This window comes from Nomascus leucogenys, chromosome 4 (assembly GCF_006542625.1).
Source record: "Nomascus leucogenys isolate Asia chromosome 4, Asia_NLE_v1, whole genome shotgun sequence".
Taxonomy (NCBI): domain Eukaryota; kingdom Metazoa; phylum Chordata; class Mammalia; order Primates; family Hylobatidae; genus Nomascus; species Nomascus leucogenys.
This window is the reverse complement of record NC_044384.1, coordinates 91,646,106-91,666,988: the sequence shown is the minus strand read 5'-3', so window position 1 is coordinate 91,666,988 and position 20,883 is coordinate 91,646,106. Positions and strand designations below refer to the sequence as shown.

The following is a 20,883-nucleotide window of genomic DNA, read 5'->3' as shown; positions in this document are numbered from 1 at the left end:
TAAATAAATAAAGGTTTATTGGGCATGTTAGTTCACGCCTGCAATCTCAGCATTTGGGGAGGCTGAGGCAAGTGGATTGCTTGAGGCCGGGAGTTTGAGACCAGCCTGACCTGCCTGGGCAACATGGTGAAACCCCATCTCTACTAAAAATACAAAATTTAGCTGGGTGTGGTGGCTCACATCTCTAGTCCCAGCTACTCTGGAGGCTGAGGTGGGAGGATCACTGGAGCCCAGGGGCAGAGGTTGCAGTGAGCTCAGATTGTGCCACTGCACTCCAGTCTGGGTGTCACAGCCAGGCCCTGTCTCAAACGAACAAACAAGGCTAACATGTTGGGCTTTCTCTGCTTCTGGGCAACGTCCGTGAAATTGAAGCCACGCTGGTGGTGTTCCATCTAGTCTCTGAGGCCCAGGCCAGATGCTTCTCTGGTTAGCAGCAGATTCTAGGCCAGAGCCTGCCTCCAGGTCCTGGGAAGGCTGGCATGCTCAGATGTCACTCCCGGGCGCGGAGGCACTCCTGGGCATGGCTTTCCTCCAATCGCGGTGTGAGCGAATCTCCCTGCCCGTCACTTTGCTCCGCCCGCCCAGACCGGGCCATGCCTCGGGGTTTCTGCACGTGCAGTTTTCTCTGCCTGCAGGGTCTGCGCTAGCTCTCTACCCGATTCAGATCCCACTCCAACTCCTGGGCCAGCCCTCTTGCCCTGCCTCTCCCCAAGACGTCACCCTTTCTCTTTTCCCCATTGGTGGTGGTTTTGTGTTCATTTACTGGTTTATTTTCTCTCTCCCTGTGTCTGTCATCTGTCGCTGCACCCCTGGAGCCCAGCATGGTGCCAAGCACACACTATGTGCCTCCCGGGTTGGGGGCAGCAGGGACAAAAGCCAGGCATGGGATGTGGCTCTTGTGGGATGTGGCTTGGGTGTGGCTGTCACTGAAAAGGAGGAGACGTGGGGTGGGGAAGGGGACAGCCCCTACTGTTCCTGGCAGAAGGGCCAGAATTGAGAGCCAGAGGTTGCCACTGGAGGGCTTCCTGGGGAGGCAACTGGCAGCACCTGATTCCTGTTCTGAATGCCCTCTCCCTCTCCCCCACTGCCATGGAGCCAGAACCACCTCGTCAGGCCCAGGAGCCCTTCAGCGTCAGTCTCTGTGTGGGTGGTAATATGGCTTAACTGAGTCCTGGTCAGTCTGTGGCCTGGGAGTCCACCCTCCATGACTGGTGGTTTGTGGCAGGTGACGGGTGAGTGGTCTGCATGCTCCCGGCCGCTGCGCAGAGGTGCCAACCTGCCCCTCCTGCCAGAGCTGGGCTCCTGTTGGGCAGGACTGAGGATACCGAGACAGAAATAAAACTGCTAAATGCATCTGTTGTTGAATAATTCAATGCCCCATGCCAGGCCTGTTGCAAAATTAGCCACTTCCTCCCTCCAGGCCCATGAGTGACTCCTGGATTTGGTGAAAGCCAGGCCTGGTGGAATTGTGGCCCGGAAGGTCCTCTGTGAGCTGGAAACCTCCATGCAGGAGCCCAGGGGAGGGGGTGCTTGGCCACATGTGGGCCTCAATCTGCCCTGTGGAGCCCGGCCTGGCCTGCAGCCCCCTGTGCAGGGAAAAACCCGCGGTTTTCCCTGGTGGAGGGCACAGGTCAGAGCGGGCGTGGACAGGGCATGAGGAAGCAGTGCAGAGGAAGCGTGAGCATTTGTCTCGGGCCAGCTGGAGAAAGGAAATGGGGCTGCTTCCTGCAGGGCAGAGATGTCAGGGGCTGTGCTGTTGGGCTCGGTGTGGGAGATTTGTGTCTCATCCCAGGGTTAGGTGCCTCCCAAATGCCAAGGCTTCCCATGGGCCGTACACACTCAGTCGAACAAGATTTGCACAAAACCTGGGCCATAAGCTCGCTGAGCACTTGGCCTGCCCAGCCGGTGACAATGAGAACTGCACATGCTCAGCATTCCCTGGACTCAGGGCCCTACAGGTGCTGGAGCCGGGGCGGGAGAGGGCCGCAGGCTGCCCCTGCCTCTGCATCCTCCCCGTCGATGCCTGGGGCCACTGGGATTGGCAGAAAAATGATGCCCCCAAGATGGGCAGCCAGGAGAACTGTCTGTCCCCCATCCCAATATGCCCACCTACCCCTCTGAATCCATTTCCCCCTCATCCTTGCCCCCACACACCTGGATTTCCAGTGGGACACATGGCCACCTGGAATGACAACCTCTTCCAGTCTTCCCTCAAGACAAGTGTGGTCACGACTGCATGGGGCCAGCGGGGTGTGACCTGAAGTGTCCCGCAGTGGCTTCCGGGGATGCGCAGGCCTGCCCTGAGGCCCTCTGGCCGCCTCTTGCTCTCTGAGCAGGGATGTCCATGCCTTGGGCCTGAGGCTGAGCTGGGCTGGGTCCCTGGGTGCCTGGGGCCACACTCTCTGGTCCAGCCTGCTGTTACAGGGGATGCCTCAGGGCCACCACTGGTCATGGAGGCTGGGGGCACCTGCCCACCTGGAGTTCAGGTAAATAACCCCAAAGAGGAGGCACCCCCAGCCATGGGGGTTGGCGTGTCCCACTCCCCAAGGCGGTCTGTCCCCTTGGCGAGATCCTTGCTGTGTCAGCAGAGGGTTTTCCTGGCCCAGGGTCTTGGAGAGCAGATGATGGGGCTTTAGGAGCTCTGGCTCTGGGAAGGCAGTGGGCCCTGGAGCAGGCCCTGGGAGGACGGAGAGTTGGCGGCTCAGGAAGGAGGCTGCTCAAGCCCTGGTCTGTTCACTGGGAAGAGCGGTCCTCCAAGGAGAGAGGTCCCGAGGAGAAAGCCGTGATGCTGTGCTGCACTCTGGGCCACTAGGTCTTGTCTTGGGTGGGGGAATCCTGACCCTGTGTGATGTGGGTGCAGGGACCCCCCCACCAGGACCTTTGTACTCTCCTGGCCATGTCATTGCACAACTCCAGGAGGTGTCACTCACCTGAGCCCCATTTGCTCTTCTTGGCCGTCCCCTGGTATGGTCATGCAGAGACTATCTCTAAGTGTCAGTTCTGGACTCAGCTGGAAAGGTTCATGACCTCAAGGGACCCATGGGACATGAGGGTGGGGCAGCTGTTTGTCCTGCAGATCAAAGGGGAGTGTCTGGGATAGGATCCACCTGCCCTCCCCTCAGTGCTGGGCAGTCCCTCCGAGCCACAGAGCCTAGGGGGTTTTGGGCCCTCTTCCCCAGGGCATGGCCCAGGCACCTGCTGGCTTGAGGTCCCTGCTGGGCCCAAGACATCCCTGCCGTGTTCAGGGTTCCATAGACACCAGTCCACCATGCTGGGGCCTCCTGGGAGAGACAGCCACTCGCCTGCTGTTGGGAGCCTCCATCACCAGAGCCTGGGGTTGTCCCAGCCACCCCAGCTGCTGCTTCTCTGCCTCCGCACCGGCCTCTCTCCTGAGTTCCATCCATTCCTGCAGGTTGGGTTCTCCTCTCTCCTCTGGGATCTGCACATGCTGCCATTCTCTCTGCCTGGACTGGGCCTCCACCTCTGAGAAGCCCTCCCTTATTGCCCCTTCCAGTGGGCTGGGAGAGGGAGGAAGGCCAGGTGCAGAAAGAGAATTCACCTGCCTGGCTAAAGCCCCATCTGCCTATTTCAAGGCCTCTGATGCCCCCCGGCCTGCAAGGTGTATGCATGGGGCCTGTCTCATGCTGGCTCACCCAGCTGCTCAGAGAGGCAGGTGGCTCCCGGGCCCCACAGTGACAATGGGGGACTCTTTGTCTCCGTTCGGGGGGTGTGCAGGTCACTCCTGGTGCCCTGGTCAGCTTCCCCAACCTGAGCTGCCCTCAGCTCCTGGCTTGGCCCTCCACGGAGTGGGTGATGCCCCCCTCCCCTGCCATCATTGTACTTACCTTGCTGGCGGCCATGGAGGCAGTGAGAAGAGCTGAAGAGCTGGCTGGGGCGCATTGCCGTGCAGGACACTGGCCGCCTCCCAGCTTGCTCTTAGCCTGGTCATAAAGCCCGGCAGCATCTTACCAGGTGCCTGTGGTCCCGGAGCCTGGGGCTGCCCCATCTCTGGAATATTGAAGTGTGGCTGGGGCTGATCTGAGGATGAACGTGGCTCAGGTTGCCGGGTGCCCTTGACGCATTCCCATGTCCCAGTGGGGAAACCAAGGCTCAAGGAGGCCACACAGCAGCTCCGTTTCCAGGGACACCCTGTGTTCTCTGTAGTGGGTAGGAGGTTTCCCTATGCAGGAGACCAAGCTACAGCAAGAAAGACTTGGCCGGGCACAGTGGCTCATGCCTGTAATCCCAGCACTTTGGGAGGGAGGGGAGGCCGAAGGGATCACGAGGTCAGGAGATCAAGACCATCCTGGCTAACACGGTGAAACCCCGTCTCTACTGAAAATACAAAAAATTAGCCAGGCATAGTGGCGGGTGCCTGTAGTCCCAGCTTCTTGGGAGGCTGAGGCAGGAGAATGGCGTGAACCCGGGAAGCGGAGCTTGCAGTGAGCCAAGATTGCGCCACTGCACTCCAGCCTGGGCAACAGAGCCAGACTCTGTCTCGAAAAAAAAAAAAAAGAAAGACTTGGGCTAGATGTGAGGAGGGACTTTCCCAAGTAGGGATGGACCTCAAGGACCCACGCCTTGAGCCGCCAATGGGTCATGTTGACCTGGCAGCTGCAGGGCACCTGAGGCCTTCGCTGTCCTTCTGCACCTTGCCCCCTTCCCAAGTGGAGGTGCTCTGGGAGCTCTGCCGGCTTCCTCAAGTCTTTCTTGTTTTTTTTTATGTTATTTTATTTTAGATTTGAGGAGTACACATACTTGTTTGTTACGTGTGTAATGGAGTTTGGGCTTCTCGTGCGCCCATCAGCCGGATGTTGGACATTATACTCAATAGGTAATTTTTCAACCCCCCCCCTCCCCTTTGGAGTCCCAGAGTGACCTTTCTCTGTCTTTCTGTCCAAGCATCCCATCTGTCTAGCTTCCACTCATGAGTGAGAATGTGCCGTGTTTGGTTTTCTGTTTCTGATAGTTCACTTAGGAGCATGGTCTCCAGATCCATCCGTGTTGCTGCAGAGAACATGATTTCATTCACTTCTCGGAGGCTTTAAAGCCCGCCCTGTGTGAGGGCGGGCGGGGACCCTGGCCCAGGGGTGGGGAGGCCTGTCCACCCCTCCCACCCGTCCCCGAGGCCCCTGCTGCCCAGCAAGACCACCACCCTCTGCTCCAGGACAGCGCCGCCGCCATTAGTGGGGGTGAGGGGACAAGGCTGCTGGGACCAGGCCATGCCCAGGCAGAGCCTTGCCATTTCTGGGGTAGGGGGTGCGCAGGTGCATCTGGTCTGCCCAGCCCCTCCCCACCCTGGGCAGGCCTGTCACAGAGACAAGACAAGTGTCCTAGGGCAGATAGGGCCACATCCATGGGGTCACTTCAGTTTGTCCTCCCGGCGCCTTCTAAATATACTCTCTGTGGGTGTCTTATCACAGCCCAGGGAGCCAGGCTTGGTGTGGCCAGCCCTGGGAGCACAGAGCCCCGTCCCCAGCAGCCCTCGGCCCTGGCGGGCTTGTGCCTCTGCCGGGCCACCTGCATCCTCCAGGCCCCAGGAGAAGCTCACGCCTTTCCTGCTTGCGCCCCAGAGCCTGGCCACCCCCATCCTCTGCTGAGGCTCTGGCCACCTCTGTGTGTGCCATGGCTGCAGTGACAGCCCAGACCCCAGGGGCCGGGCATCCCACAGCTCTCCTCTCCCCTGGGCCTGTCTGCCCACCCCCAGGCCAGGGCTCCTGCTGGAATCTCCCTCTGGAAGGCCAGGCTGCCCTGATGCCCACCACTCCGGGGTTACTTCTGGGTTGTAGTTTTTGGGGTGCTTCAAGGTGCAGTGGGGACCTGTGATGCTGTCAGGCAGACCTGGAGTCCAGTTCTCACCAACCGCTCGGTGCTGTGTGACTCGAGGCAGGTCCCTTAACCTCTCTGAGCTTCCTCCTCTCCTGTGAACAAAGGATGGGTCAACTTCTCAGGCTTCTCATGAAGTTCAGAGTCGACGGGAGGAAGTGGGCTTTACATGGCTCAATCCCAGCCTCCCCTCGTGCCTGGGACCCCTGACCCACTGGGGTTCTTGGGGGCCACTATAGAGCCTGTTTGTAAAGGGGATGTGGCTGCCAGCTCTGGGGGCACACGTTCCTGTTTGAATTCTCAATCTCTGGGCTCAAAATTGGCCCCCAGAAAGCCTTTGAGATGGACAGGGAGCTGAACATTCCCACTTTGGTTGCCCTTGCTTGATGTTTACATGCCACTGTTGGGTACTCCTGATTGTGTAGCAGGTCCCCTGAAACCAACACGCAGGTGCAGACACCCACACGCCATCCTGTCAGAGCCTTGGCTTCTCAGCAGGACTCTGTGCCGGGGTCCTCATGCTACGGCCATCACCTGATTTTGTCAATAAAGTTTTATTAGGACACAGCCATGCCCGGCCGAATATTGCCACAGAAGCCACCTCCCCCATCACGCCTAGGACATTTCCTCTCTGGCCCAGAGGTATGCCAGGCCTGCATTGGGCTCTTCTGGTGGGAAGGGGCATTGTTCTGACCCCCTCCTGATCTCTCCCCCACCTTGCCCTGATCCCCCAGAGTTTGCCTGGTGTCAGCGGGAAGCTTCCCAGCAGCCTGAGGGTCCCCCAGCCCCTGTCCCTCTAGGGCCTCTGAAGGGCTTTGATGTGACACTCAGGATGGCATGGCAGGGCCCTTGAGCACAGCTGTGTTCACCCCCCAGGCTGCTCCTGGAAAGGAGGGATCAGGGCCCAGGCTCCAGGCTCTGCACTGAGGTGTGGTCCAGGGCCCTGGGCGTCCGGGTGAGATGGGAATGAGCCCTTGGTAGGTGCCAGGCGGGGCCAGCCCTCACCCCCACTGCAGGGCCTGAGCGTCCAGGAGCCCCATGCGCAGCTGGACCCATCAGTCCCCACCCTGCAGGGCTGTTGGAACGCACACCTGTCACCTCTTGGTGCGGAGGCATCCAGGTTCCTGGCGATGGGGATGGGGTGAGATGCACCTGATGGATCTCCAGGTGGGAAGCTCCTGGGACACCCTGGAGGGCTCTGGTGGGAGACGTGGCATTCTCTCTGCACCGAAGGGGGCTCAGGGCTGAGAAGCCCTGGGACGGGTTGGATTTGGGGTGCGTTCCCCAGGGCCCCACACGTCTTGAGTCCCCGCTGTGTCACTGTCTGGCCTGTGGCGCCTCACCTCTCTGTCTGGCAGGACTCAGGCAGAATGGAAGTAAAGGCAGGACCTTGTCCCAGGACATCCAGGCATGTGGCATGGCAGCCAGGTGGGATGGCAGGGTTTCCCCTGGCAGGATCCCCACCTCCTGCACCTGTCCTGACTTGGTCTTCTAGGGGCAGCCCCTAAGACGCTGCTTCTTCAGGGAAAAGGGACCGGTTTGGCCAGTGGGACCATGGCCCTGGGAGCATATGCCTGCCCGTCCTGCCCGCTCACACCTGCCTGCTGGGGTGGCCATGCCTGCGCCCGCAGCTCACGTCAGAGCCCACCCCAGGAGGCTCCCAGTGACCTGTCAACCTGTGCTGTTGGCATGCAGCCTGGGGGTGAGGGGGTGGCAGAACCCTGCTTCAGTACCATGTCCTGCTCAAAGGCCACTCGGGGGCTAGGCTGAGCCTGTGGTGTGGGGTGGGATAGGAAGGAAAGAACAGAGTCTAAGGAGCCTAACTCACTTCCAGATTCACCTGGAGGCCTGCATGGAGGAGGCAGCACTGAGACTTCATTCACCAAGCTTCAGGGTTTACCCTAAACATTCATTCATACCATCAGTCACTCAGCAAACACTTCACAAACGTGCATCCCAAGCCTGGCACTGGGCCTTTGGACGGAGGGAATGCAGCTGGTGGGCTCCTGCCTGGGGAGCCCCTGCTGTGGTCGGGGAGGCAGTGGTGGCAGTGGCTGCCTGTCGGTCCATGAACTGGTGCAAGCCAGAGCCTGAGGCCTCCTGAGCGCCTGGCAGGGCAGCTCAGGCCAGGGCCAGGGCCTCCCCAGAAGGAGGGTTTGGGGTCCAGGCTTCATGTGGGGGGTCTTGTAACATGGGAGGGGCCTGATGGGACTTGCACTTTCCCAATGGCTCCGGCTGCCGGTAGACGCTGCCTTGGGACAGAAGAGACAGAGGTGGGGAGACCAGGGGAGTGGGCTGCAGTTGGGGTGTAGACCCAGTGGTCCCGGCAGGGGGAGCAGCCTCTGGGGAGGTGCTGCAGGCACAGGACCTCTGGGGGGCCCAGCCGAAAGCTGGCAGGGAGGGACATGTTTCTTGGGGTTCCCAGTCCATATCCGTTTTAGAAAAAGTGTCAGCTGAAACCCCGAGGCTGGGGACAGCCTTGGTCCTGCTGTGGGACACAAGTTTAATCTCCGGATGGCTCCTTGATAGGCGGGCTGGCGGCTGTGTCGAACGGAGACAGCACACTTGGGGCTTCAGGAGACAGTGAGGGCAGAAATCTTAGCCCCCGGCCACACCAAGTCACCCATTGTTGTGTCCTTTGGGCTGGGATCACATTGCCTTCAAAAACTTTTTAAAGAAATGAGACTCAGCTGCTGCAGAACAAGCCACAGGTAAAGAGTTTAAGACAGTGTGAGGCATGGGGTGGCCACAGGAGCCCTGGGCCAAGGAGGCCCAGTCTGGTGGGGAGGCGTCCATGCATCCGGAGCTGGACCGGGAGGCACAAGCCATGGGTGTGTGAAGCGGGTGTGGGATCACATCCACACTCCTTCTGTGGTTTGTGCCCTGTTGTGGCTGCCAGGGGAGAGGCTTCCAAGGCCCTGCCAACCAGCTGGGCAGTGAGGACAATGGCAGACAGGGTGCTGTGTGGAGGCCTGAGGGGCAATGGTTGGGGGGCAGCTGTTGCCGTTCTGGTGAGAAGTGGTGGTCCCTGAGGGGCTGGGGTGCTAGGGAGCCTCATGGACCTACTCCTGATGTGGCAGCTGCCTGCTGCAGATGGGCCAGCCATGTCCCGCCTGTGCCGGGAGTCACCACCCCCAGCTCCCTTCTCTCCAACATGACAGGTTTTGGGTGATGCCCTGTGGGCTGAGGGGTGAGAGAGACGTCCCTGTGCTGACACCAGTGTGCATGGACGTGACCCTCTTTTTAAAAGAATTTTTGCAGGTGCAATTCCATTAAGGATCTGGAGGTGAGAGGATGGAAAGGGAACTCTGAGCTTTGAGTACATTTTGAATTATGTTTTAAAAAGTAAGACATGAGGCCGGGCATGCTGGCTCATGCCTGTAATCCCAGCACTTTGGGAGGCCGAGGTGGGAGGATCGCTTGAGCCCAGGAAATTGAGGCTGCAGGGAGCCAGGATCATACCACTGTCCTCCAGCCTGGGCGACAGAACAAGACTCTGTCTCAAAAACAAAACAAAAAAAAACAAACAACAACAACAACTAATATTTGTTTTTGACCAATACCTAATTCTGCTGTTTAAGAATTCAAAATCTACCAATAATGATCATAAGTAATGTATTAAATACCTATCATGTCATAGAACAGCAGGTGGTGGCCCCTAGACATTGGTTTTCATCCCTGGAAGCTGCAAATGTGACCTGACATAGAAAACACCCCTTTGCAGCTGAGGCTGAGGGTCCGGAGAGGCATGATTGCATTACCCAGGGAGCCCAAGTCCAGTGACACGTGTCCTCCTAAAAGACAGGACAGATTCAACAAAGGAGGATCCTGCCACATGCTGCATGGGAGTGATGCCGCCACACACCCAGGACATGGGAGCCCGCAGAGGCTGGAAGGCTGAAAAGGGCCCTGTCGCCCCCACCCCCACCCAGGATGACGCATGGCCTGATGTGGCATTCCTGCCCCAGGACCATGGCACCGAGTGGTGGCGCTGGGGCCCCTGGAGTTGGCCAGTCTGGGCGCGTCCCATGCTGTGTCCGAGCCTCGGTGTCCCCAGCGGTTGGTAGTGCCTCCTGGATCCCAATCTAGGGGTCTTCCGGGGGGCAGCCTGGGACCAGATGTGCCTCACCAGGGCTTCTGTCTCCTCACCAGGACTTCCATGATGTGGCACCTTGCACGTGGGGTTCAGAGGGGGAACCTGTGCCCAGTGTCCAGCCCAGCATGGGGTGCTCAGTGTGGGCTAGGGCTCACCCCTTTGGGGAGGGGTCAGGAGATGCCTGGCCCAGGCTCCACCCATGCAGAACCAGGAAGCAGGTGAACCTGTGGGGACCTTGGTGACCTCCCAACCCTGCTGAGGCTGCCTGCTGACAGCCACTGGTGAGGGGGGTGACCAGCTGGTAGCTTTTTCTGAGGTGCAGATTCAGCCCTGGGGAACAGCCCTGCCAGGCCATGAGACCTCTGCCCCGGGCGTCCACATCTCAGGGCTCTGAGCTCAGCAGCCCTGGAGCTGGCAGCCACATCAGGGATGGAGGGAGATCTGCTGGTGGCCAGTGAGCGAGCAGGGGAAGCCTGTCCTCTCCAGCCCCCAGTGTTTCCTTCCTGGGGCGTGTGGGTTTTGGAGGCATTTGGAGTCTCCCAGGATGACTTTTTTTTTTAAGCCCCTAGATGTGGTTTGGGGTTTAAGCATCAATATTTAATCTCTTGAAGTTATACGTTCAAGGCCCTATCCTGCCTTCGGCTTTAGGTACGCTTAACAAACCCATTGTCTGCTTATCAGCCTGGTGAGGTCCCGTCCCCAGTAGGGGTCTTTGAACATTGCTCGATCTCATTCACTAGCCACGGGAAACATTTTGAACCCTCTGATGCTTGCTCTGTGAATGTTGTTTACTGTTTCCTTTAAAAAATGTTTTTTTTTTATTGTGATAAAATACACATAACATAAAATTTACCGTCTTAACTCTTTGTAAGGTCACAGCTCAGTGGCAATAGGTACATTTACATGGTTTGCAACCATCACCACCATCTACCCCAAAACTTCTCTCCCAAACTGAAACTCTGCACCCACGAAACTCCACTCCCTCTCCCCGGCCCCGCCGTCCTGCTCTCCGCGACCATGGATCCGTCCTCCCCGTGTCCACAGATCCCCTCTCCCCCGGCCCCGCTGTCCGCCTCCCTGCGATGGTGGATTTGGCTGCTCCGGGTGCCTCCCGAGTGGAGCCCTGTGGCCTTTGCGCTTCTGTGACTGGCACTCTGTGTGGTCCAGTGTCCTCAAGGCGCCTCTGTGCTCATGTCCTTCCATGCGTGATGCTTTCAGACTGACAAAACTCTTCAAGTATTAACGTAATTTTTAATGTTTACAGATTCAAGAAATTAAGCATACGGTCACGAGAGTGCAAAGTTCTGTGAAACGCTCCAGTGGTTACACGCCCCGGGGTTTCAGCTTCGACCCTGGGTGAGCTCCATGGTGCAGTGGCTTCGAGCTGGAGTTCTAAGGGCACCCCTTGAGCGCCCACGTGTCTTTGCACGTGAAGTAGGTGGCTCTCTTTAAGGTTTCTCAACTTTATTGGGAAACATCTCAGGGTTATAAAACGTCCCCCATGGGCTAAAGAGGCTGTTACTCACTGTATGTGGGGCCTGTCCTTGAGTGGGCACGGAAGGCCAGAGTCCCGACACAGCCCCCGCCTGGACTGGATTTGCTTGGTGGGTCACCTGGATCAACCAGGCCCATTTAGGAGCACTGCTCAGGGGCGCTAGTGTGCGCGGCAGGGCAGGTCATGGAGTCTCCAGCCTTCAACTCGCTTTAGCCCCAGGCTATCTGAGCCATGGAGTCCACCCAGGCCCGCTGCCTGCACCCCGGGGGAGCCCTCCTGCAGCATCTCGGGCTATGACCCTGGCAGGGCTCCCGCATTCTCCCGTGTTCCTGGGCACTCAGGGCTGAGATGTTGAAATGATGTCGGATAATTCACCGGGTGCCTTCAGGGCTGGTGCTCGCCATCACTGCTCCTGAGACAGATTTGCTTCAAGGGGAACAAGTAGGGGCTTGTTTCCTGGGCGTGGTGGGCTCCCTGCTCGTGCAGCACCCCCCGCATGACCACCCCCTCCTGGGAGCTCAGGTAGGACAGCATTCAGGAGACCACATGACCTGGGGGGGTCGGTGCCTTCTCTCACCCACCCCTTCGCTAGCCTGCCCTGCGTCTCACTCCGTGTCCAGGACACGCATGGGATTCGTCCTCTCCCAGGGCCTCAGTTTCCTGGCTCTGCAGAGTTGGGGGCTGTGACTGCCTGGCCTTGGAGCTGAGGCAGAGGGGGTGGCAAGTGGCCCTGCAGAGGCAGGAGCGGACACAGGCACCCCAGGCCCTGAGTGCCTCGAGGGCAGGGACCCCAGCTCGGCACCTGTGAGGTTCCCAGCTCCTCCCGAGACAAGAATAGATAAAGTGGTAAATCAGATAAAACTCTCTTTATCTGGAGTAGATAAAAGTAAGCTTTGTCATATAATTCCTTCTGAGGCTAGCATGGTATATCAAAATATCGGAATAATCATTTAGCCTTCAGAATATGGCAAGGCTGATAGCCAGCCTGGCCCATGGGCACCTGTCCCCACCATCTGCCTGGCCTGCAGGGGAACGTTCCCCAGCCCCTGCTGGCTCCCAACCCCTGGGCCTGGAGCCCTGTCTTCTGCCTCAGCCATGATTCCACTGCACGGGACTTTCCCAGGCACCTCTGCCCAGGCGGTTGGGGTGGACGCCCACTTGGGGGCACACTCTGTGGGGGCTGGTCCAGGACCACCCACACACAGTCTTCCCTGGTCGGATCCTGTATTCTCCTGCAAGGCCCAGTCAAGAATCTTCCCGCTGCAGTAACTCAATACATCTGAGCCCACTGTGTCTCCTGAGCACAGGGCATGGGCAGGAGAGGCCCCTGCAGCTGGAATCCGTGCCGTGAAGCCCAGGCACGTGGCGTTTGCAGCCATTCACCAAGTTTCCAAGCCCTCACTCGCGGCCTGTGAGTACCCACCCTGCACATGGTGCTAACCAGCATCCATCACTGCTTTCTTTTTAAATTAAATTAAATTTTTTTTTTTTGAGACGGAGTCTTGCTCTGTCACCCAGGCTGGAGTGCAGTGGTGCGATCTCAGCTCACTGCAACCTCCACCTCCCTGGTTCAAGCAATCCCCCTGCCTCAGTCTCCTGAATAGCTGGGATTACAGGTGCACACCACCACCCACGCCCAGCTAATTTTTTCGTATTTTTAGTAGAGACGGGGTTTCACCATGTTGGCCAGACTGGTCTCGAGCTCCTGTCCTCAGGCAATCCTCCCTCCTCGGCCTCCCAAAGTGCTGGGATTGCAGGCGTGAGCTGCCGCGCCCGGCCCCACCACTGCTTTCTATGCTGTGGCCGAGGTCGCCAACTGCCACTGTGATGGACGGCTGTCACCCAAACAGCATAAGAATCGAAAAGCCGTGATGGCAGATGCAGAAGGCAGCGTCACCTGTGGTCTTTTAGAAGAGCGGCCGTGAAGTGGGGTTATCTCAGCTTCCACGTCGCAGGTACCCATCACGGTGCCCCTGTGAAGGGCAGAAAAGCTGCAGGCAATTCTGTTCGGTCGCCTCTGCCTTGGAGGAAGTTTACAGTTTTTTTTTTTTTTTCTTGAAAGTTTAAAGCTTTCAACCTGGGCCTGGCGGCTGCAGGGTCAGCAGATCTGGTCCTGCCTATGGCCCCCTTCCCTCCTCAGGCCTCCATTTGCACATCTGAGAGTGGGGGGAGTGCAGCACCTTCCGTGCAGGTCACTGAGAGGCTGGGGCAGTGGCATGGATTCAGGTGCATGACTTGCAGACATGGCTGTTGCTTGGCTGAACGGTGGCCCATGAGGTATCTGTGTCCTTGTCCTGTGAACAAGTTAGGTTGTGTGGCCAAAGGGGCTTTGCAGGGTGACTGAGGGATGGCTCATAAGAGGGGAGGTTGTCCTGGGTTACCCAGGTGAGCCCTCACTGTGATTGTGAAGGTTCTAAGAGAAGCAGGAGGATCTGAGTTGGAGAAGGAGACGGGAGGATGGAAGCCAAGCTCGGCGACGGGAAAGCTGCTGTGCCACCCTCACTGCAGCCCTATCCCTGCTCACATGCACCGAGACCAGAGCCTGGCAAGTTGTCTCATACCGAGGGTCAAAGGGGGTCTGGGACCCAGCCTCCAGGGACCCCAGCTGTGCTGGGTCGGGGAACCAGGCTGCAGTCCTGTGTCTCCTCCTCAGTTTACCCCAATTGTGACCTCAGAAGCCCTTGGAGCCTCAGTTTCCCTACCTGTAGCACGTGTTTGATGATAGTGTGGCAGTGATGTCACAGCCTGGCAGGGTCTCGTGGGGGTCTGTGTTACTGTCTGCAAAGCACTGGCTGGGCCGGTGGTCAGTGAGCAGGGGCGTGGGTACCGGGCAGTGGCCTGCAGCCCCAGGGGCACTTCCTGTTGCTGGGCAGACAGCAACTTAGTGGATCCTCCCCAGGGCCCCTGGTGGGTGGTGGGTTTTGCCACATCTTTGCAGGAGATGGCACTGGGAGCTTCCGGCTTATCCAAGGCCTCAGGGTGAAGTTGACGCTCGCTCCTGACTCCCTGCTGGACGTCAGGTGACACTTCCCTCCACAGCCTGGGAAGAAGCACCTGTGGGCCGCTTCTTTGTGTTGATGAGGAAACTGAGGCAGGGGAGCTGCCTGGGTCACCAGTGGGCGCTGCATCTCCATGTGCAGATGGTGCCCTGGCCCTCTCTGCACCCTGTGGGCCTGGGGAGCAGGTAGGTGGCATCTTCTGCTCCAGGCAGCCCTGCTCTGCTTCCTCGTGGCTGAGGCAGGCTGTGTCTAATCTCACTTCCCTGCTCACTGCAAATCAAAACAAACAGACATCCAGGAGGATTAAGTGTAGCAGTCATGGCAGAGGGAGCCCTGGTGGGGTGGAGAGAGCCAACAGTTGCACCAGCAAGGGGCAGAGACCCAGCCCAGCCTTGGGGGCTGCAGGGTGTGGGGCCAGGGCCTGTGGCTTGGCACAAAGGCTCTTCTAAGAATCTGGAGGGAACCCTGCTCCGGCAGTGGGCAGCATGCTCTGTGCAAGGTGGGCCAGTCTAAGCCCATTCCCAGTGCCCAGAATGGTGCCCAGTGCAGATGGGCACTCACCCTTCGAACCAACCTTTGCTTGTGTCCCCGTGAGATCCACAGATTCACCCTATGGAGGGCTCCCCACAGGGTTGGCCCGGAGGCTCCAGTTGTGTCTGTTGAACAAATTACGCTGCATCCACCCCGTGCTAGCACTGTGCGGATTATGGTCCCAGAGACAGATGAGAGCAGGGGTGGTCAGTGTAGGAGCACCCGGAGGGAGCTTGGCAGGGCCTGGACATCCTGTCTAAGCTGGCCAGGAAGAGTCCTCAGAGCCAAAGCAGTGTGGAGGGTGGCGGTGCAGAGAGGGTCCCTGGCTGGAAGCACTGCATTTGCAAATGCCAGGCAGCTTATGCAGCCAGAGCTTCGGGCAGGTGGGAATCAGGGGTACTGAGGCCCAAGGAAGGGCAGGGCTGCATGCCAGCCTTCCAGGTGCTCCTGGAAACCACATGGCTGATCAGACTTGTGCTTTGGGTCGAATGTCCCCGTGGGGGAGTAACCTCAGGGAGCAGAGGAAGGGACATGGTGGTGGGGATGAAGCAGCAGCATTGGGGCTTAGAGATTAAATGAAGGAAGTCCCATGAGGCTGATCAGCTACTGTGCACCAGGCTACGTCCTGGGCGTGAACTGCAGCCCACAGCCCCACTCTTGGGGTGCTCATGGTCTAGGGGGTGGACAACAGACTCTGGTCCCAGCAGTGATACTTGAGTATAAAGGACACAGTTGGGGTGTTGTGGGGGCCAGGGTCAGACATCAGAGCTGGCCTCTGCCTGTGAGACAGGGCCCGCCAGCAGGACCCTGAAGCTGGGCTTTTAGACTGGGCAGCAGCAGGTGCACGGGCCCTGAGGTGGGCCGGGCCAGGCACAGTCAGGACTGGCAACAAGGGCCAGGAGGAGCTGGGGTGGTCTGGGGCCATCGTGGTATAATACTGCGGCACAACACGGAGGGTTCACTGACTGGCTGGGTGTGTGGGCTGGGGGCGCCGAGGGTGGAGGTGGGCACCGTGGTCAGGGGGAGATGAGGATGGGCGGGCAGGGTGCAGACAGGGGCTGGCTGGGGTCGGCTCTGCAGGTAGAGCTGACCAGTGAGGCAGGGACGGGGTGTCGGTGAGGCAGGTGGCTGAGGAAATGGTAGCTGCAGGTTTTGGCCCCAGTCCCAGCAGCGAGACTACGGCTGTGGGGAGGGAGGAACCCAGGGAGGGGGCCTGAGCAGGGTCGTTAGCTGAGTGAGTCCTCAAGGGCCTTTGGGTAGGGCTGCCAGAGGCCAGGAAAGGATTACCCTGTCCACAGGAGCTTGGGGAAGGGGGTGGGGGGCCAGAGCCCCACCTTCCCCAGAAACCTCCATGCAGCGGGAGGTTGAGCCGAGGCAGGCTGTGCTGGGAGGTAGCCTGTGTGTTGTGGGCTCCGGGGGCCTGGGGAGGGTGGGCTGGGCTATACACATCTGGACAGGTGGAAGAGGATGGGTCCTGGGTGGGGCTGACTTCAGGAGGCTGGGTGAGAGGCAATGCAGGGGGCCTTCTGGCTGTCCTGCGGTGGGTTAGAAGCCACTCAGGATGGCAGGATCTCAGGGAGTGGAGGGGGCCTGGGGCATCCTGTTGCCGGGCAGAGGATCTATGCTGGGGCCCCCAGGGTCTGTGTGTGGCTTTCTCTGTTTGTGTCTCCCCCTGGGGGCCATGTGGCCACTTCCTGGCTCTCTGGTCGCTGAGGATCCATGGGGGTCCTTGGAGTCTCCGGAGCCTGAGGGAATCTCCCCAGAGGCGGGAGGAAGGCCGGGCGGGCCCTGGAGGGTACATTTGCAGTGGCAGCAGCTCCTTATCTTTATGGTTCCGGCGATCAGAGAAGGCGGCCCGTCTTTTCCCTGCGTGCCCACAGGCACAGAATGTTGGCCCCAGGGTGGGGCTCTGTGCACCTTCCCTTTCATGAGTTCTGTGGCTCGGCCTCCGGGCCTTGGGGAGGAGGAAGTGAAACTGGAGGAGAGCGGCCCACAGCCTGCAGGCCTGGAGGCTCCTCTGGGAAGCAGACGCTTGGTGCAGGTGTCAGGACCCCCACCTGGCGGGCTGGCTTCCATGCTGTGACCACCAACACCCCTGCCCTGGGCCCTGAACTCCTGGACAGGGGGCCGTTGACTGCTCTCTGGAAGTGATTTGTAAAATCAGCTTTGCAGAGTCACAATTACACGCCGCAGTTCACTTATGGAAAGTGGGCCCCTTGTGGCTCTAGGACATTCAGAGTTGTGTAGCCATCACCACTATCCGCAGCCAGAATGTGTAATTACCCCAAAAGAAAACCCCATGGCCATAGCAGTCCCGCCCTGGAGCAGCCACCAACCTGCTTTCTGTTTCTGGGGCTCTGGCTGTCCAGGGCGTAGCCACACTGCAGGTGGTCAGCAGGTGGTCACCTGTCTGTGTCTGGCCTTGGTGCCATGTTTCTAGGACCCATCCACATGGCGGCATGTGTTGGTGCTTCGTCCCTTCCCGCGGCGGGACGGCATCCCTTGTGCGGACCTACCTCGAGTGTGTGCTCACCAGCTAATGGACGACTGGGTTTTCGAAGCACTGTCTGTTCCTACCTGGGGCGGGGCTGAGGCCAGGGGCCCCTCCACTCCCCGGGTGCATCTGTGGGATGCGCGGAGGCTGTGATGCTGACTGCCGTGTCCCTGTCTTGCAGCTTCCTCATCGTCCTGGTCTGCCTCATCTTCAGTGTGCTGTCCACCATCGAGCAGTATGCCGCCCTGGCCACGGGGACTCTCTTCTGGATGGTACGTAGCGTCTGAGGGCGTGGCTGGATGTCATGGCTGCCCTGGAAGCTGGCATCTCCCTGGCGCTGGGCCCCATAAGGTGGGGTAGAGCCGCTCCCGGCCCCTTGCCCACACATTGGCCCTGCCCTGATACAGGGGGCACCTCCCCAGCCCCCACACTTGCCAAGTGACTCAGGATGTATGTGCCACAGGCGAGGGGGACCAAGGACTGAGAGGAGCCTGGAGCTGGTGGTCTGAAAGGGCTTCCTGGAGGAGGGGCTTCCAAGCTGGGCTGGAAGGAAGGAAGGAGGAGGTAGGGTAGAACTGGCATTGTGGCCAGCAAAGGCCTGCCTGAGCCTTCGTGCACAGTGTCCCTGGGGTCTGGGTGACTCTGCTCCTGGGTTGTGGCTGGCACATGGGCCCTGCTGGTGTCCCAGCAGCAACCCCCACCCCAGGCACCTGGATGGTCCCTTCCATCGGCCTGAGCGGTGTCTGTGCCATTTCTGCCGGGCAGGTGCTGAGAGCAGGGCAGGGCAGGCTCATAGCCTGGTGGGAAACCCCAAAGTTCATCTGGCTGTGAGGCTGCCCGGAAGGCGGGGTGCAGGGGGCCAGCTGTGTCTGGGGCCCACGGGGTCCCCACGGAAGCCGCCTGAATGTGGGCCGTGGGCAGCAGGACTCCGGCAGGACTGGGTCCAGCACCTCTCCGTGGCTGGGCTTTTGTGTTTTCCTGTCTTGTCGTGGAATATTTCCAGTATCTGCAAAGGAAGAGAGAGTCACGACTCAACTCCCGGCATGCACGGGCAGATCTGGCTGGTTTCATGCTGCTTTTTGGCACCATGTCTTCCTGGCCAGGGGAGGCTGTCCCTCCGGGCTCCAGAGTCCTCTCACGATGGCCTCAGCAGTGGTGTCAGTCTCATTTCTAGGGAGTCCGTTTTACCTTTCCTTTGTTGCTTCTGGACCTTGAGCCATAGCTGGAAGAATTCACCTGTGGTTTCCTCCAGCCCTGACCAGGTTAACTGTGTGTGCTCCATGGTGGCTGGGAGTTTCCTGGTTAAGTGGTGTGAGGCACAGGCCTGCTGTCACTCTTCCTTCGTCTTCCCAGTTCTCCCAGCGCCATGTTTTCCATAGTCCATCTGTCCTGCCTGACTGGAGGGGCCATCTTCTCTGTAAACCAGACGTCCAGAGGCAGTAGGAAGGGTCTGCTTTGGGGTTTTTCTATTCTGTCCCACTGGTCTGCTGGACTTTTCCTTTACCAGGGCCCTACCGACTTGGTGGTCCCGGTACTAAAGTCAATTTCATGATGCCACTTTGTGCCTCGGCAGGGCTTTCTTTTTCAGGGGTTTGCTGGTGGTGCTTGCAGCCTTGCTTTTCCCAGTGAACGTTGCCATCACCTTATCCAGCCCCGGGAAGAAACTCAAAGGCAGTGGGTGAATGAACTGGGGGAGACTGACACCTCGGTGGCCTCCAGGAGCGTGGTGTGTGTGTGTTTATGGGCAGCATTTTATGGTTTCGTTATGCAGATTTCAGGCAGTTTTTAAGTCTATTCCTGATAATAATAATATTGATGAGAATAAGTTGTTATTGTTGCCATCACATAGGGAGTTTCGTCTGTCATGTTTTCCAGGCACTTTTCTGGCACCTGCGAAAGCTATTAATTTCTGCTACAGCCTGTGGCCCCGCTACTTCTCATGATGTGGTCGTAGAAGTTTTTCCCTCTGTCCTTTGCATCTTTTGCCTTTCCAGATAAGGGATGCCTGCCAGGAGGGCAGATTGCTGCTTGGGTCTGTCCAGAGCTGGGGGTGGTGCCTGTGGCCAGCTGGGCCCTCCTGGCTTCCGTGGGCAGGCTGGCTGCTGGGCGGGGGGTGTGCACCTCCCGTGCTCAGGAAGGGCCCTTCAGGTCCGATGCCTGCCGTGGTTTTACGGTGACCGTGTGGATTCTGGTCAGGGGTCTTTCCTGCTTCTGTGAGGTGCTCCTGTCAGTGAAGGGCCCGCCTTGCCTTCCTGGAACAAACCCCCTTGGTCCTGGCATGTGAGTTTCATGTCCTATCACATTGTACTCTCATACTTTGTTCAGACTTTTGCACTTCCCCTGTGAAGTGGGGTGTGTGTGTCGTCTTGTGGTGCCATCTTGGTTGGGGCGAGGCCGTCCTTCCCCCACACGGCGACGTCCAATAGCCTTGGCAGCATGGGCCTTATGTTTTATGGGGTCCCCAAGGTACCTGTCCAGGATCCCCAAGTCCTCCTCACCCACCACAGACCTGGCTCTCAGGTGAGCACCCAGCCAAGTCTCTGGCCATGTCTAGCAGGAGGATGTTCTGCCCTGGCCAACTGACAGGGTTGGCTCAACTGCAGGAGTGGGCATGGCATGTCCTTTGCTGGTTCTGCCATGGGGGCTGGGTCTGTGGGGGATCCCTGACCTGGTAGTTGTCCCTGGAGGGCCTGGGGCCAAGGATGCCAGTGCTTCCCAGGCTGTGAGAGCCGTGCTGCCAAACATTCCCCTGGAGGGTCTCCGTGTGAGGCCCTTTGTACCTCTGCAGGTGTGTGTACATGTGTGTATGTGAGTGCCCATATGCACAGGAATGTGTACACGTGTGGCTGTGTGTACACACATGTGTGTGTTTATGGGTGAGCTGTGTTCTTAAGTGTGCATCTGTATCTGAGTATTATGTAAGTGTGCATGCACATGAGCACGTGAGGACTTTCATGCATGTTTGGCTCTGTTTCAATGTGTGTACATGTGCGCATGTGTATCTGAGCATGTACATGTGTGAATGTGGCCACATATAGGCACATTGTACTGTGTGCCTGTGAGCATGTATTCTATGTTTATGCATGGCTGTGCTGTGTGTATTTATGTATAGATATGTGTTGCTGTGTGTGTACCTATGTGTATGTATGTGTGTTCATGCCTGTGTTGTGTGTGAGACGTGAGATCCTGCCTGTCCTGTCCCTCACGTACTAACTTGGATCTGGGTGGTTAGCCCCTTGCCCCCCAGGTGGCCTGGGACTTGCTTGATTTTAAATGGAGCCCCGGTGCTAACGTGAGCCCACCCAGGTGCCCCTGCCCAGCCAAGGACTGTCTGTCAGCACCACAGCGTCCAAGTTCAGGTCCTGACTTCCTAGATGGTTATCTCCCAGGCAGCTGGGAGGGCGAAGCCTGGAGAAGCCTGCACCCAGGCCCGACCTGTAGG

At 58.7% G+C, this 20,883-nt stretch overlaps 1 protein-coding gene across 1 annotated transcript in view; it reads left to right on the top strand.

The window, feature by feature from the left end:
* The window catches only part of KCNQ1 (potassium voltage-gated channel subfamily Q member 1), a 397,426-nt gene that overhangs the window by 58,478 nt on the left and 318,065 nt on the right, over positions 1-20,883 (top strand). The window contains exon 2 of the mRNA XM_030811467.1: positions 17,623-17,713. Coding sequence (XP_030667327.1) covers positions 17,623-17,713 — 91 coding nt within the window. The remainder of the gene's footprint in view (positions 1-17,622; positions 17,714-20,883) is intronic.